Source organism: Equus asinus, chromosome 13, assembly GCF_041296235.1.
Source record: "Equus asinus isolate D_3611 breed Donkey chromosome 13, EquAss-T2T_v2, whole genome shotgun sequence".
NCBI lineage: Eukaryota > Metazoa > Chordata > Mammalia > Perissodactyla > Equidae > Equus > Equus asinus.
Genome location: NC_091802.1, coordinates 60,500,310 through 60,516,915, shown reverse-complemented (window position 1 = coordinate 60,516,915; position 16,606 = coordinate 60,500,310). Strand labels below are relative to the sequence as shown.

Genomic DNA, 16,606 nt, shown 5'->3' with positions numbered 1-16,606 from the left:
GTTATTAGGAGCATACAGATTTAAGATTGTTATATCTTGTTAAACTGACCCTTTTTCTTGTGAAATGCCCCCTTTTAATCTTTGGAAATGCTTCTCTCCTTAAAGTCAGCCTTGTGTGATATAATGTAGCTAACCTAGCTTTGTTTTGGGTTTATATTTGCACAATATAGTTTTTTCCATCCTTTCTCTTTTGATCTCTCTATGCCTTTATATTTAAGATGTGTCTCAGCATAATAGCATATAGTTGGTTTTTGTTTTGTTTTTATCCAAGCTTTTAACAGGAGTATTTAAGATTATTTACAGTTTAATGTAATTGCTGATTTTGGGGGGATTAACGCTTCCATCTTACTCTTTGGTTTTTTTGTCCCATCTGTTCTTTTTTTTTTTCTTGCTGGCTTTTGTATACATCGAGCATTTTAAGTATTTCTTCTTTATTCCTTTATTAGCTGACATTGTATTTTTCTATTCTTCTAGTGGTTATGCAAAGCAGTTTGATATGAATCCTTCACTTATTAGAGTTGACTGTAAATTAGTTTTTATTACCACTTCCCAGATAAGGCAAGTATCCTGTGATATTTTAACTCCATTTATCCTCCTCTGGCTTTTGGTGCTGTTGTTTTTATGTGTTTTAATTTTACATATACTTTAATCCCTGCAAGACAGTATTATTTTTTATTCTTTTTAAAGATCGGCACCTGAGCTAACATCTGTTGCCAGTCTTCTTTTTCTTTCCTTTTCTTCTCTTCCTCCAAGCCCCCCAGTACATAGTTGTATATTCTAGGTGTAGGTCCCTCTGGTTGTGCTATGTGGGATGCTGCCTCAGCGTGGCCTGATGAGTGGTGCTGTGTCCGCACCCAGGATCTGAACCGGTGAAACCCTGGGCCGCCGAAGTGGAGTGTGTGAACTTAACCACTCAGCCGCGGGGTCAGCCCCAAGACATTATTCTTGTTTCAGATAGTCAATATTTATTTATACCGATCCTTGTGGCCTCTTGGTTTTCTGTCCCTTGGTCCCGTCTCCTGGCATGCTTGGTAGTTTGTGGACATTATGTTTGAGAAATTGGAGGGGTTCTGGGTGATGTTGTCTTCCATCCAGCCGACGGAAGGCAGGCAGAAGGCCTGTGTCCAGCTGAGGCGAACCTGTTTCTGGTCTGCTCTCACTCCTAGGGTATGGCCCTTCCCGGGTCTAACTAAGCACCATCACCCTCAGATTGCCTAGTGCCCTGCTTCGGTTTCATCTTCCTGGCATCTGCTCTCTGTGGGACACTCTGCACAGCTGGCAACTGGCACGTGCTTTGGGGAGAATTGCACACAGAACGTGGGCATTTTTCTCTGAGTTTCCTCTTCTCCAAGATCATAGCCCCTCAAGTCCTGGCTGCTGGGGAGCCCTCACTCTCAATTCCTGGTGCCCAGCCCTATGCATGTGTGCCAGCTCTGGGCTGCTGCTCTGTTATCCCCTGTGCTCAGCACCACTGATCGGGAAGCCTGACCTAGAGGCACCTCAGTGCTTCTCTCTGTTCTCTGGGGCCTCGCCCCTCAAGTCTCAGTTGCCAAAGTGGTTCAGCATTGTCTTCAGTGAGGTGATTTTAGTGAGTTTTAGGAACCCCTTAGAATATGAGGAAATTAACCCATTGCCTGCCGAATTGCAAATATTTTTCCCAGTTTGTCAAGTCCCAGTGTTTTAGTCCATCAGATTCTTTTTAGGGGGGAAAAAGTCATAGTTGGAAAGACCCTCCCACTCCAGTATTACTTAAAAAAAATTTTCCCTCAGTTCTTCTTGTACTTTCATGACTTCATTTTTTCATTTAAATCTTTGATCCACCTGTATTTTATTTGGATGAAAGAAACAGAGTTGGCATCCTAAGTTTTTTCCAAATGGTTCCCTGGTTGTCAGAACACTATTAATCCATCACTGATAGGAATGTTACTGCTTTCATATAGTAAATTCTTGTACATATTTAGGCCTAGTTTGGGTCTTATGTTTTAATTCGCCCGCTGGCCTGTCTAGTCACGTGGCCTTCCACACTGTTTTAATTACCCGGTCTTGAGGTAGTGCCGCCTGCTCTGAAACACTTTAATTCTAATCCCTCTTCTTCACCTTTATTAATAACATTTCTTGATACTCTTGCTTGTTTATTTTTAATATGAACGTATGAATCAGCCAATCTAACTCTAAACAAAAACAAGTCCAGCTTTTTGCTTTTTGGTCTAAGTGGAAGTCATTGGCGCTGTAGATCAATTTAGAGAGAATCATCTGTATCTGGCTCGCCTGCAGTCTGCTCGTGAGTCTCCCTGTGCACGAACGGGCGTGTGCTCAGTCTCATCCCCTCTTGGGCCCTCTTCTCTGTCTCCGTCTCGCAGACACCGCACACCTCCTGTACCATGTCTGGGAGACGGGGATCCCTTCTTCCACTGGTTTGTCTAACTGCTTGTTGTTTGTATATAGGAAGGCTACAGATTTTCATATATTAACTTTTTACCCATTTACCTTACTGGACTGTCACAGAATCTCTTGATAATTTCACTCTTCTTTTCCTTTGTTACGACTTTTCTTTCTCTCGTCTGTGTGTTGTCTCGCAGCCCTGGCCGTGGCGTTGGTGATGTGAGGGCCCAGCTCGTCATCTTCCTGCCTCAATTGGGACAGCTTCTAGTGTTTAACTGTTTAATGCTGGCTTTTTCTCACGCCTTGGTGTGTACGTAGACATAAACACACGCGGAATCGTGTTAAGGAAGCACTCTCTGCCAGTTTTACTGTGGTTTTTAAAATCTACAGAGCTTGTTGAGTTTTATTAACTACTTTTTGAGCCTGTGTGGAGAAGATGCTCCAGCTGCTCCCTCTGAGTCAGTGTCCTGGGGAGCTACATTGTGAGTCAGTTCTGGACCACAGACTGTGGTGTAGTGTTGGTGCGTGCTGCCGTGTTTTACTTCCAAAGACGAGTCTTCTGAGGAACACACTCAGAAATGTGGCAGGAGTTTGGCATGCCAGGCCTGGGCCTGAGGGCATCTGCTTGGGATGTGGCAGGGCACCTGTCCCCCGTTCTCCCCCCGCCCCATCCTGGGAGCTCTGGCTGCCGCTCCTGAGGAAGGCACAGACCTGGCGTGAGGCCGAGTTGGCTCGCCCAGCTTGCCTGAGCTCTCCTGGGCGCTGCGGGGCCTGTTCCCGCCCACAGACCTCCAGAGGAGCCAAGAAAGGTGGGGGGCATGGACCTTCTGGGAAACGTCCTCGGAAGAATATGCTGGAACTGTGAGAACACAGTTGGCCCTTATCCGCCATTGTGTGGTTCACCCTGTAACTTGAAAATTGGAGAAATCAGAGGGTCTCTCTAGTCCTGACTGACACAGAGGAGCTTGGGTTCCATTGTCTGGAATTGATGCTTCTGGAATTGATGCGCTGTTGCCTGGAAGCCAGCAGAGGGAGCAGGAGGTTCTGACAGGCTACCAAGAAGATTGCCCCCTTTGCTCCTGAGAAGATGTCAGTAAGTAAACGTGCACCGCGACTCGCAGAGAAATGAGCCCCCACGGGTCGGCCATCTGATCTGAAGCAGAGCATGACCCCCAAGACCCTCAGCTGGAGTCCACGTGCTGGCTGGGTGCCTGCCTGACACTGACCACGCCGGCCTGGAGACCGTAATTGGGGCGTGTGGCTGCAGGGCAGCAGCCCTGCCTACAGGCTGACCTGTCTCGGTACTGAGCTGCAGCACGTGAGCCTGCCGGTCTGCAGACACCTGGAGGTGTCAGGAGGGACAGCGAATGTGTGCTCCTCACCCCTGGCTGCTTCTCTCTGCTCTTGAGTTGGGGACCCTGAGCAGAGATGGAGGCTACGGGTCACTGTTCAGGGGTACTCTGGGATGCCAGGTTGTGCGTGGGCCCCAGGCCGAGCCCCTGGTTTTCCAAGCCTGGGCTAAGATGTCAGGGTGTATTTGCACGTCTCCTCCTGGCTGGCCCTGCCTGGGCTGGGAGGACTCAGCGTCAGCAGAGCTCCGTGAAGGCGGATGTCCGGCACATGGGGCACGTTTATCTCCCTTTTGCCAGGTCGGAGCAGCCCTCTGGACTCGCAGAAAGTTGTACCCGGAAGGTGCGTGCTGAGGGGCCAGGCTCGGGCCCCAGAGGGGGACCCGACAGGGCCGTGGCAGCCCCTGCTCCCCACACTGGCTCCACCTGAGTTCCTGGTCCATCCACCGCTGCCGACCCGTACAGGGGCTGTGTCTCTCCTCACTGGGGACTTTGGGAGAACCAGCAACCACTCCTCTTTGCCTACGTTCAGCAGTCAGCTTCCCAATCTCAGTGGCCAAGCAGGAACCCAGGAGCTCTGGCCGCTCACTCATCCTGGGGCCTCATAGAAGCCTTGTGTCTGTGGGACAGGTCTGCAGTCAGTGCCTCAGGGGACTTGGGCGACACCTGTGCCCTTTCCACATGCCCGGCCCCCCTGGGGCGCCACATGCTGCCATGTGGGCCTGTTCCCACCTGGCTCTGGCTGACTCTTGCCTTCCAGCACGTGCCACCTGCAGACTTCAGTCTGGTCACTGCATGAGCTTCACCCTGGGGACTGAGACTCGCTCCGTGTCAGGCACAACCCCACGTGTCCTCACTGATGCCTGTGGCGTTAATGCCATGGTTCCCCTCAAGCTGGGCGTCTCTGGCTTCTCTGCCTGGGCGTTTTCGTGGGCCCATGGTGTTTCTTCAAAGGAAAGGGTGAGAGTGGAGAGCTGGGATATGTGACCCATGACAAAGGCTCTGGCTGGGCCAGCAGGCTGCTCACGCTATGGACAGTGGTCAGCTGGCAAGTGCCCCGCACAGCCCAGGGGTGGCTTGCAAGCCAGGTGTGTCAGGAGACGAGTGGGGTCTTGGCAAAGAGAGAGGGTGGGGACTGCCACCAGATTGGGGAGCCGAAGGACATGCTCTGCAAGTGGGGACATGGGATGTCTCAGGCAGGTGGCAGTGGCAGGTATGTGCAGTGCCACATGGAGCTGGGTTCATTTTCTGGAACTCCTGGCTCCATGCAGGCCCTTCGTCTTAAATCGACCTTAAGCTGATGTTTTCTTGATCTTTCTCAGGAAGCTCGCTATCTCTCAGCATTGACAGAGTTAATGTTTTTTATTTTGCATTTGATTTTTTTCATTAAGCCCAGGAAGTTGCATGTTGAAATAAATCTTTCGAAGTCTTGGATGAAATGTTGCCTTTGGCTTGTCAGTCTCCCATGGAAATGTTCATTGATGTCCTCGTAAAAATACCTGACATACAGTGACCAGTAAAATGTCTTCATCTTTGTGTCAAGACCATTTTAGCACGGCTCAAACCAAGGCCTGGAGGTGAATGGGGTTTTGTTGCTGCCCCGGGGCGTGGGGAACCCCAGGCTCACAGAATTCCCCCCAAGTGCTGTCCTCAGTGTCATTCTGGAACTGTCTTCCTCCCGACTGGCTGGTGGTACTGGGTGGAGTCGCTCTTTTTCCCATTTCAGTATTTCAGGGCTCTCGCTCAGGTGTGGCGATTACCCTCTCAGGGCTGCAGGAGTCCAAGTTGCGACGTGAATTTTTTGTTGTTATTTCTCAGAGACGTCATTTCTGCCATTGCCTGGAAAAATATGAAATGAGAGAGATTTAAAGTTTCTTTCTTTCTTAATTTTTTAAAACTACTTTGGTCATATTCGGACACCATCATTGCTCCACAAATTTTCCCTTCATGGTAAGAAGATGTGATATGCTGATCTGTGGGCACACAGCTGAAGCTGAGCAGCCACACACTTTTAAGAAAATAATTGGGGCGAAGGGCGGGGCTCAGAAGCTCTGCCCTGAGCTGTGTATTGTGGAGTCTGCAGATGCTGTTCCGACCAGAGGCACAAATCCCACTGCATCCCTGCACGCACCTCAGGCGGCCGCCGGCACCTGACTGTGCTTGCTAGGGGTCACTACCAGAGGGCCCCTTGCGACACCATGGCCAGGCCTCCTGCACCATGGCTGACCCCAGGAGCATGGCTAGCACTTTGTGTCCATGAGCACTGACCCAGCTCAGTGTTCCTGGAGTGGCAGTGAAGAAAATGGACTTTTTCCCTGAGGTTTTTTCCTAGCTGTCAGCATCCCCTTCAGGAGTACGGGTCCTTTCTTCCTGTGGAAATCTCTCTTCTCTAATTGTGTTGGACCCAGGAAAGTCTCACTGGTTCCTTTGATCTGATATTTTTAGAGTCAACATGCCTTTCAGAAAAGGGTTCTGAGTTCTGGCTCTGAGCCCAGGCGGAGGAGGGTGGCGGGGTCTCCCTGGCTCTCCGGCAGGCCGCCTCACGGGCTCCTCTCCTGCAGAACTCTGCAGAACCAGGAGTTACTGCCCCCTGGGGAGAGCCGGGTGGGCTGGGCCCGGGCAGGGCAGAAATAGCAGCATCCACTGCTGTGGTGGCATGAATGGCACAGAGAGCACTGGTCCAGCATGTGCACGTCTTAAAATAGCAGGAGCTGCAGGGGGAGACAGTTATATAATGTGGAGTTGTTGTACTGAATTACTGAGGGCAGCATTTAGGATCAGCTGTGGGGTCCCTCAAAGGAGGGACGGGGACGAGGCCCCTTGATTCTCAGGCATGCCTACAGTGCAGCTTACTGGGCAGCACCAGTGGACACCCCCAGCTAAAGCAGGCAAGGAGCCGCCTCCTCCACGGCTGTGTCCCCGTCTGGGCCTGCTAGGTGACTTTGGGGGACAGATTGTTCATACTTGGCCTGTGAGGAGTCAGGCACCCAGTGGTCTGGGCCTTGCATCTACATGGCCACTGGGGGAGGGGGTGGGACATGCAAGGGCCCACCTTCAAGCTGGACAGTTGCCCTGAGATTCTTGCTCCTCTGGGCAAAGCTGTCAAGGGGCCCAGTCTCTGTAGCCGTGAGTGCAGGCGTGTCCAGCACCAGGCTCTCCAGCAGGCCTGGCCTCTCCAGCAGGCCTGGTCACTGTGCTCTGCCAGCGAGCAGGCCCCTCTGTTCATGCACAACGCCCCAGCTTCCTTCAGGCTCCCCTTGTGCAACCCCCCCGCCAGCCCCTCCCCACATCACCAGTGCAGCTCCAGCAGGTTTGGCCAATGATGCTGTCACATTAATCAGTGCAGCACCTTCATCTCCTAGTGGTCAGGGGCGCTGGTTGGCAGATAGGATCATGGCCTGCGCGCACTGTGCCCCCTAGTCCCTCCCATTGCGCTCACAGAGGGGGCTGCATACCCCACACCTCCCACCTGCCCTTGGAAGGGTTGGGGAGGGGGAATATGTGACCTCTTTTGCTCCTGGGTCTTTTCCTCCTCCAGGTGGTGCTGTGGGTCGGTGTGGGCATCCTGGTGGTCAGCACATACATCACCCTGTCCGTGAATGAGGAGACCCCCATGGACTTGGCAAAGGAAGCCCCCGGCAACCCGCTTGGAGAGGCCGAGGGTGCCATGAAGGTGGAGGTGGCCCGGCTCCCAGGTAGGTGACTCTCAGGTACACACATGGCTGCCCAGGCAGCATCACCTCAGGGTTATGAGACGCAGGCTGTCTCACCTGCCAGCTGCCTCCGTCCTGTAGGGTGATGGAGGGCAGGGGCAGGGGACATTCAGGGGGCTAGTAGTGGGCGGCCACCTGAGTGCAGGGGACAGACAATGGATGGTGGACAGCAGGGCTTGGGTCTCACTGCCCACCATTCAGTGCACTAAGAGGTAAGTAAATTTGTGGCTGTTGCTCACATTTGTTTCGTTTTAAGGGTGTAAATTTCGAGCCAGGTTTCATGTGGACAAAGTCAGTGATGCCCCCTTGGCTTGCTTTACTGTGTCACGGTGTTGTCACTTGCCCTTGCTAGAGTGACGGCCCACACTCCCTCCTGCAGCTGCAGGCCCACCCCAGAAGGCCCCGCCTGTGCTGTGGCCCTGACACCCACCTGTGGGTGCACTCGTGGGGGTGCGGGGGTGCATGGTTTCCAAGCGTGGCTTTCCAGAGTACAGTAGGGACTCCATTGTGTCTGGGGGTGGTTGGTGCTTGGGGAGCTGAGAGAAAAGAGGCTTCTTGAAGCCTTTGGCCCCCCCCAGGCAGAGATGGGAGGGAGGCGCAGGGACGGCTACCTCCACGCTGGCCCCTTGTTGCCCGGCCGCATCAGGCTCGGGTGGTGTCTGCGGTAACATTCATTCTGGGGGCTTCTGCCCTGACACTGGTTGGTTTTTATGCATTCACATGAATGGTGCGTACTTGAGTGTCTGGCTCACTTCCCCTGCAGAGAGACCCCTGGCTTGGATTGAGATTGGCCACGCTGCCCGCCCAGCATGCCTCTGGGGGGAGGCCCCGTGGGGAAGCAGTGCCGTTTGCTGGTGGATTTCAGGTGCCTTTGGCGGTGATGGCTAAGGAGTGCCTGCCCTGGTAGGAGCCTTGGCTCCCCACCTACCGTGACTGACAGGGGAAGGGTCCCGAATGGCTGGCAAGAGAGGTGAACGTGCTCCGCGTGCTTGCTGGTGCCGGCGAGCCTGCCAGCAGTTGGAGGCACGTGGCCCTCGGATTTGTTCCCGTCTCTTCCGGTTTTTCCTCCCTGTGCTTGGAGAGCCCCGGCTGGAGTCAGCATCCCACACAAACTCCCCTGCGGAGAGCAGTCTCTCTGGGCTCTCTTCTTGGGGGTCCCTGAGCCCGGAGTATTGGGGCGTGCGCTCGTGTGCCTTCCTAGGATGGCGAGGGCTGGCGAGAAGATTCCCCCTTTGCAGGTTCCTTGCAGAGAGGGCCCCTGGGAATAGTGGGGTTCAGCAGAGAAACAAGTTGGAGTGGCCAGAAGCTGCCTGGGCATCCAAGCCGAGTTTCACAGATTTGGTAACTTGGACGGGAAAAATCCACTTGAAGAGGGAGGTGGACGTCATACGCTCACCCCTCTTGACACCTGCTGGGTTCCTTGGCCCTGTGTACTATGGGGACAGAAGTGGACTTGGGCACTGGTGTTCTCTGTCTCAGCCGGCTGCAGGCCTGCCCGGTAGTGGATTTCTCAGCATTAAGGCAGCACCAAGCTGCTTGTCCCCATGTTGCTGTGCGGCCTCCAGCCCACGGCCGGCGGGAGCAGCTGCATCCTGTCATGGAGGCGGGCCGCGGGCCGCTGACTCACCTGGAGCCCGCCGCGGCCACATCTGGTTTCCATTTCTTCCACGAGGCTGTAACAAAACACATGGCCCCTCTCAGAACCACATGCCGTTTGTTTGTAGCGCCTTCTCCATTTTTCTCACCCCTGGCCTCCCCTGTAATTGATGGGTTGCCTCGTTGAAGCAGAGCTGGGTCCATAGGGACCTTTGCCGTGTGCGCACCCCATCCGACTTCTGCCTCTTGGCGTGTGAGCATAGTTTTATTGGTCTCTTTGATGTCACAGAGGCCAAAATGGTACAGACTTTCTTAGCGCCCTGCACCGGTCCTGGGACTGCCAATGGGAGTCCTGCCCTCCTGGGGACACATGTGACAGGCACACACAGCCTGGCATGCTCTGTGAGTGCGGAGCCCACGCATGCGGAGCCCACGCACGTGCTGGTGAGGTGCACAGCAGGTGTGGAGGGAAGAGGTTGCTGTGCCCTGCAGAGGCTCTCAAGGCAATTATCCATTTAAAAAAAAGGCAAATTAGGCCATTTATCTCCTGTCTGATAGCGCCCTAGAGGTCTGGCAGGGCCGCACGGTCTTTGTAACACTCTCGGCTCCCTCTGACTACAGCCACGTCCCCTTTCTCCTCCCAGCGTCTGCACCCCATTGGCAGTGTTGGGGAGCAGCCTTGGCCTACATGTGTTGTCTGACTCATCTCGTCCCCCCAGAGGGAGCGACACAGCTGTGCTTCTGCTTGGGGAGAGAGAAGAGGAAGGGGCAGGCTGGGCCTCTGGGTGCCTGGCAGGAGAGCAGATCAGGCCTTCAGTGGCATGGAAAGGAGGAGGGCCTGTGGGCAGCAACTACGCATCCGTGCATTCGCACTCAGGTCGCGGAGGGTGACCACAGGCCGGAGTGGGAGCTCGCCACTTCCCCTCCCTCTGCTCCATCACAGTGCTTCTCCCAGGGACTCCTTCGACTGCTGCCTGTCACCAGCACAGCCCCGTGCACACAGGCGGGAAAGTATCCGAACTGTGACAGATGCCAGCGTGCGTGTGAGGGAGACTGGCTCCACGCATGGCTGCCTTCTCTCTAGTCTGGGAGCAGCATGGTCCTGCCTCAGCTGTCCCGTGCCCTGGGAGCAGGGGCTTTAACAGCCCCCATGCTGCATGTCACGCCCCCTGCCGCTGCTTGTGCTTTCTGTCCAGCTTCTCTGCCTGTGTGCGAGGCTGCGGCAGTGAGCTCGTTGGCGCTGTCCAGATAACTGCGCCAGCGTGGCCAGATTCGGAAGGGTCCCTCGGGCAGGGAGGGCGCTGCCTTCTGTGTCCCGCCCTGAGTCACCTCGGCCCACCCTCGTAGGTCCCCCAAGGAACAGCACCCCCGCCTCCACCTCCTGCCCGTGGAGAACCATGAGGAGGGAGCCAGACTGGTGCCACGGCCACCACCCGCCGGGACACTAGGGTCCAAGGGGCCGTTGAGACTCCCACATCTTCGAAAAGATGAGAGAATGTGGTAGTCAAGGTTTCCCTGCCAGCTAAGTCAAGAAGAGTGGGTTTCAGAAATGAGCCCTTAGCAAGTTATCCTTTCTCAGGACAGTGTGGAGGCAGGCACTTGGAAGGAAAGGCAGAAATCAGTTATTGGGAAAGTTACCCAAAAGCAGGGCCGGGCTTTTTAAAGTAATGTCCGCTGGCTGCTCTTGCTTCTGAGTGCATGGCCCTGGGGTCCTGCGCGTCTCCTGAACTTGGGGCTGTTTTCCAGTTGACAGGGACTCCATCTGTGGGACTCAGGTGTAATTTTAAAAGTCACTTTAATTTGGTGCTGGGCAGTCAGAGATGACTTCTTCCATCTTTATTGATCACAAGATGCTCAGAGGTGGGTCGATGTCAGTGACTAGCAGGGTGCACCCCCAGACTTGGGACGGTGGTCTCAGAGGGGAGTCAACAAGGAGGAGCCCTAGCCCCCGGCCCTGCCTTCCAAAGTGGAAACCAGCCTCGGGTGCAGATTTCCTCATCTCAGTGGACAGGGGCGGCTCTAGATGTCATACCCCCCATACTGCCATGCGTCCTGGACCCCAGAGACAGAGTCACAGGTCCAGTCCGCCTGGCCCCTTCTCCCTGAGCCAGCCTTACAGAGTGACTGGTGCCCACACTGGATGCTGGAAAAGAGCACCTGATGGGCAGCCCTCTGTCGGCCTATCTCAGGGCGCTCCCGGCCTGACTCACCATCAGGAGGGTGAGTGTGTCCCTTGTCACCACGCAGTGCTGTTCTGAGTGTGGAGGGAGGCCGCTGACATCCCAGACTGCCCAAGCAGTTGGGGAGCTCCCACCGCCCACAGAGTGAGGCCTCAACATGGAATTTTCCTGGGTCTGGTTCCCTTCGCCTGGGATTGCTGGCAAGTCATCGTTTTCGGTAACTGGAATTGACGACCTTGAGGACGAGCGACATGGGGCAGCCAGCAGCTGACCAGGGAGGACCCTTTGGGAGCCCCCTGGGGTTTGAACTGGCTGTGGCACGCCCTCTGCGGGCTGCTCCTGAGCCCAACTGCTGCTTGCCTCCCAGGACAAGTTGGGGCCAGAGCCGCCCGGCTCCCACTTGTTGCCTGGCTCTCACTGGCGGGAGAGCCACCACCCACCCAGGGCGATTTCCTGTCTTTGCGCAAGCTGAGGCTGTGTCACCATCGGAAGAAGAGTAGGCATGGGGCTTTCAGTTACTAATTCTGAAGTTTTATGTTGGTTTCACTGCAGCCAAGAGGCGTTGCTGGCCAACTGTCCCGATGAAGAGCTCGGTTCCGTTTTAGGAAACACCGTGTCCTTTGCCTGAAGACAGCTGCGAAGGGTGGAGGCCGGGCCGGTGGCCTGCCGGGTCGGGGAGCCCCGGGCCCCGCAAACAGTTGAGAGTCATGCCTTTCCGCGATGATTTCCAGAGGGTGGTCCCTCCCTGCATGCCTGACGTGGACTAATTTTGTTCCCTGCCGAAACAGGAGTGCTCAGGGGCGACTTGGTCCTGTGACAAACGGAGCCTTTCCTTCTTTTCTCGTGTTTTTCCCTCCCCTCCTGGCCCCTTTCTGAACTCTAATCTGCCAGACAGACACCTTGATTTACGGGGTTCTGGGGTGAGCGCAGGGGCCTCTGCCAGGGTTAATTGTGTGGCGGCGACCAGAACATTTTCACCTGCTCAGGCCATGGCCACACGCTTATTTGAATTAGCCACTTGGTTAAACTGCGCAGTCCAGGGTGTGCTTCCTGCTAACTAGTCCCCCAGCACCCAGCAGGGTCCCTTCCCTGGACGTCTGTGTAGGGGACAGACCAGCTACCTGCTGTCTGCCTGTGTGGAGGTGCCTCCCCAGGCCGGCACATCAAGTCGGCCTGGGGCATTTCCTCCTTGGGGAGGCAGCAGGCCCCCATCTGAGCAGGCCTGTTGTGAATCCCCTCAATGTCCTCACTCGGGCCCCTCCAGCTGCAGGGCCATGCACAGGGCCTTGCCAGCCAGCAGCACTGCCGCCCACAGAGATTTCAGCCTCCCTTCCTGGCCAGTCGTTTCCTGAGATGGGAGCAGAGGTTGCGTCAGGCCTCTGAAATGAAATGACTGTTTTGTAGAGTTTTTTCTCTAGATAGCTCTTTAGTTTCTGCCACGTTAGCCTAACACGTAGAAAGGAGAGTTTAATGGAGACAGTTTCCTAAGATGCTCTGCTGGGCCTGGTTCTGTGGGCCCTCCTCGTGCGCCTCTCACCTGGGACCTGCGTGCGGCTACCATGCAGGGAGCTGTCGGGCCTCTCAGAGCATGGCTGTGGGATGCAGGGGGAGTGGGGCGGTGGGCAGTGGGAAGGGACACTCTTTTCCTTGATTCCTTTCAATACTGATTTCCCACCGTCAGCAGTAAGACATCGACAGAATTGCCATCAGCCTTCCCGTCCCCGCCCCCCAGTCTGCAGCAGGGGCTGAGTTTGGCAGGTGGTTGTCCCCACAGATGCCTCGCCGGTTGGCCGCCCCCAGCCCGCGACAAGCTGCGGGCTCGTGCTGCCCTCTGGTGGTGATGGAGTGTTGCTCTTCTGTGCCCAGTTAGGTGTAAATTGCATTTTGACATATTTTTGTTATGAATACACATGAAAAATAACAGTTTTCTGTGCTACTTAGCTGCTAATGATTGAAGAGGGAAAACAAATAACTGCTTAGGCTCTGCCACTCAACTGGGAAATGTGATTACAATCCAGGGAAAACTGCCTGGCACCTGTGCTGATTGGCGATGTGGCCGTGTGCAAAGGCTGCTCAGTTAGCTGTGCTGTGCTTACAGGCCAGAATCCAGTTGTGGACGTAGCCGGGGATGGCCGAGAGAAGCCGAAGCTGCCACGTGAGAAAGATGAGATGGAGCAGGCCCAGATTAAAGGCCCCGTGAACGTGCCCCAGAGGGAAGACGCCGAGGAGAAGCAGGAGGAAGTGCAGCTGGATCGGCCCGGGCAGGGTAGGGTGGCTGCCCAGCGGGAGGCCAGAGGGCGAGGAGGGGCGTCCTTGGGGCTCTTTCCCTCAGCTTACCCAGGTGCTGGTCCTCTCTGCCTTCTTCCTCTGATTCAGGTGGATGTTTTGCCCCTGACGGAAGCAACTGATTGGCAGCGCGCCCTCTTGTAGTTTTCTAGAAGTAGCATCAGTCCTCAGCTAGACAGCTATCATATTATAAAAGGTGGCACTTGCTGGCCCATTTCACTGTCGGGCACTAGAACCCAGTTCACAGTCCCTGGGCCATCCTCCCCCGCCCACTCCCCTACACATCTTCTGTCTCTTTCCAGGCGTTGCGGTACCTATGGGTGAGGCCCACCGCCACGAACCCCCCGTCCCTCATGACAAGGTCATGGTGGACGAAGGTCAAGACCAAGAAGGACCAGAGAAGGAACATCCATCCAAACACATGAATGAAAAGGCTCCTGGGGGCAAGGGTCAGAGGGAGCCTCCTTTGCCGGATTCAGAAAGAGGGAGACCTGGACAGGACCAGGCCTTGGAGGCAGCAGGTGGTCTTCCTGAAGATCCTCAGAAGGTTCCAGAAGAAAATGGCCAGCCAGCTGTCGAGCCTGTGAAGAAGGAGCTGGGGCCAGGCGACAGGGGTGTGCACTTACAGCCCCAGGCGGTGCCCCCCGAGGAGCAGGATACCCTGGTGGCAGTTGCCAGGGAGAGAGCAGACAGTCTCCCCCTGCCAGTCCATGCCGCGGGGGCGATGGGCCAGCCGGCAGAGAAGAACGAGCCTGGTGGGTGTCAGCCTGGACCTGTCTGGGCACCCTCTCCTCTCCTTGAGGGGATCCCTGGAATGGGGTTGGACCAGGCTGGGTGAGGGGCCAGAGGGACCGATCACCCTGCTGCTGTCTGCTTTCTTTCTTCTCCCTCAAGATTAGCATGTGAATGTAGCAGCCCCCGCAGCAGCTGTTGGGGAAGACCAGGAGTTTGGTGGCTTGACAGCTACTGTAATATCTGTCACACAGTTGTTTGCCAGACCACTAAATGTCAGGTGCTGCGCTGTTCCTGCGTGTCTGGGTGCACGCGGGGGATGGCGCAGGAGCACTTGACAGGTACCACGTTGTTAAGTGCTGTCTAAGAGCTGGTTAGGATGGTTCCTGCATGTCAATTGGCAAAGGCAGTTAATGCTGGCTCTCTGCCTATGAGATTGTTAAATATGTTTTATTACTTCCCTGGTAATCATCAGGTTGAATATACACTGTGCTGACGGGGGAGGGAGGGCAGTGGAGGGTAATTTTAGGAAGCATCTGCCACCTTTGTCCCCCCTCTGCCTCCGTTTGAGTGTTTTGCAAACCTCCTGAGTCTTCACCATGTGTCCAGGTGGGAAGGCTCCCCTCCCGGTGGGTGCCGGGCCGCAGGCAGAGCTGCGAGAGCAGAAGAACGTGGAGGGGCAGGTCGGAGAGCACGCTGGCAGCAAGTTGGAGGGTAAGGCTTTCCCACCGCATCCCCCCAGGGCCGGGGGGCATCTGCCCTTCCTGCCAGACCCGGAGCCATGACAGGGAAGGAACCCCAGGTGCCCATCATCTTGGGGCTTTTCCAGGCCACCCCAGCCTCTGCCCTTCCACTTTCCTCCTGTGGAGAGACCTAAAATAGCTCCCCCTTGCCCACTAACAGCTTCTTCTCCGGCACCTCCCTAGGAACATTTTTTATCTCCTTTTCTCTCCTTAAAAAAGAATCTGTTGCTCTGTCACATGGCTTTCCAGTACCACTTGTATTTCATTTCAAAGCAGATATGTTAATATTTCTAACACGTGTGGTATTTAAAGCCAGCCAGGTGTGGGGGCGTTAGTGCACCCAGACGTGTAGCTTATTTCGAGGATGGGAGGGCTGGGTGATCGTCACTGCTGTCTTAGCACCCAGCCCTGGCAGCAGCTCCAGTACCCTAGTCTTCCCCCTTAGCTTGGCAGGACATTTGTGTCCACCTGCGTGAAGACCCCTCGCCTGTCCCCAAATGAAAGCTCGGCACACTTTTTGTCTCCAGCAAATAAGGCTTGCTCTGAAGCCTCCTCCAGACCTTCATGCGCATTTCGGGGTGACTCCAGCTGTTGGCTTTTGACGCCCCCCCCCCACCTTCTCGTGGTCCCACCTGGTTGGGCGCTGCCTCTGCAGTAGAGGTGGTGGCAGCCATCCTGGCCAGCGGTCACCCAGTGATTTCTTTGGTGACCGACGGGCTTCTGTGCCAAGTCCCGCTCAGGCTGCGCCCCCTGCGGCGTCACTGCTTTTGGTAGCAGTGTCTGAGGAGCGGCCCCCGGGCCCTGCAGGGACAGCCAGCCAGAGGGAGCCCTGGGCGTGGGGCGGGGGATGCGGCAGAGCCTTGGAGCGCCGGGCCTGGCGGGCAGTGCCACGTGGTGCTGGGGCTTCTGGAGTTCAGGAGCCACTTCAGGAATTTCACACACGTTCCTTTGTCTCTGGTTTTAGTCTCCCTTTATTTATTGGTTCCAGTTCTCATAATCTGTTTACCTAAACCTGTTTGATTTTTAAAATTTTTTTCTTTCTGAAAAGAGAAGTTTTACGGTTTCCTATTCTTTCTTCCATATGCCTCTCAATGGGATGAACAGCTGAAATCAAAAAGATAGTGGCAGGTATGACTCGAGAGGAGTGTGTTCCAATAAAAGGCCCATTTGTGGAGTTTTTAAAGATGCAAGAGCAGAGCTGGCACAGGCGCGCCGTCGCAGTCACGGCCTTGCATGGAGCGCGTGAGGCAGAGCTCCAGGGGCCGCACGCATTGTCTGCCCCCGGGCTCGGCCACAGCCCTCAGTGGGGCCCCTGATGCCCCACTCACTCCCTTCTTTCACAAATGCCCTGGTCTTTCTTAGCCCTGCTGTGGCCCCGCTGTCACCAGAAGACAGCTGAGTGCAGTCTGTAAGTGCTGGTTGCTTAAGGCCCCACCTAGGAGACAGGGCGGGAGGCCTGCGTTTACCTTCTGCTGTGTGCATGGCCCAATATTAATATATTCTGCACATATATTAATATCTGGGCAGCTCTCATCCCATCCGCGAACCTGGTCCGTGGTCCTGATGGCCACGTGGGAGCCTAGAGCTGCACGGGGGGCTCTGGCTGTGGGCACAGCTTGTCACCT

The 16,606-nt window shown here is 55.3% G+C and overlaps 1 protein-coding gene across 11 annotated transcripts in view; it reads left to right on the top strand.

Annotated features, from left to right (window-relative positions):
* The window catches only part of SLC38A10 (solute carrier family 38 member 10), a 42,254-nt gene that overhangs the window by 21,721 nt on the left and 3,927 nt on the right, over nt 1-16,606 (top strand). For 6 of the 11 annotated variants that reach the window (XM_070483803.1, XM_044746134.2, XM_070483804.1 and 3 more), the window contains 4 exons: nt 7,270-7,426; nt 13,319-13,486; nt 13,809-14,261; nt 14,848-14,952. In XM_070483803.1, coding sequence (XP_070339904.1) covers nt 7,270-7,426; nt 13,319-13,486; nt 13,809-14,261; nt 14,848-14,952 — 883 coding nt within the window. Of the gene's footprint in view, nt 1-7,269; nt 7,427-13,318; nt 13,487-13,808; nt 14,262-14,847; nt 14,953-16,085; nt 16,110-16,606 lie in introns of all 11 variants that reach the window. The other 5 variants (XM_044746133.2, XM_044746131.2, XM_044746135.2 and 2 more) reach the window with 1 other exon arrangement.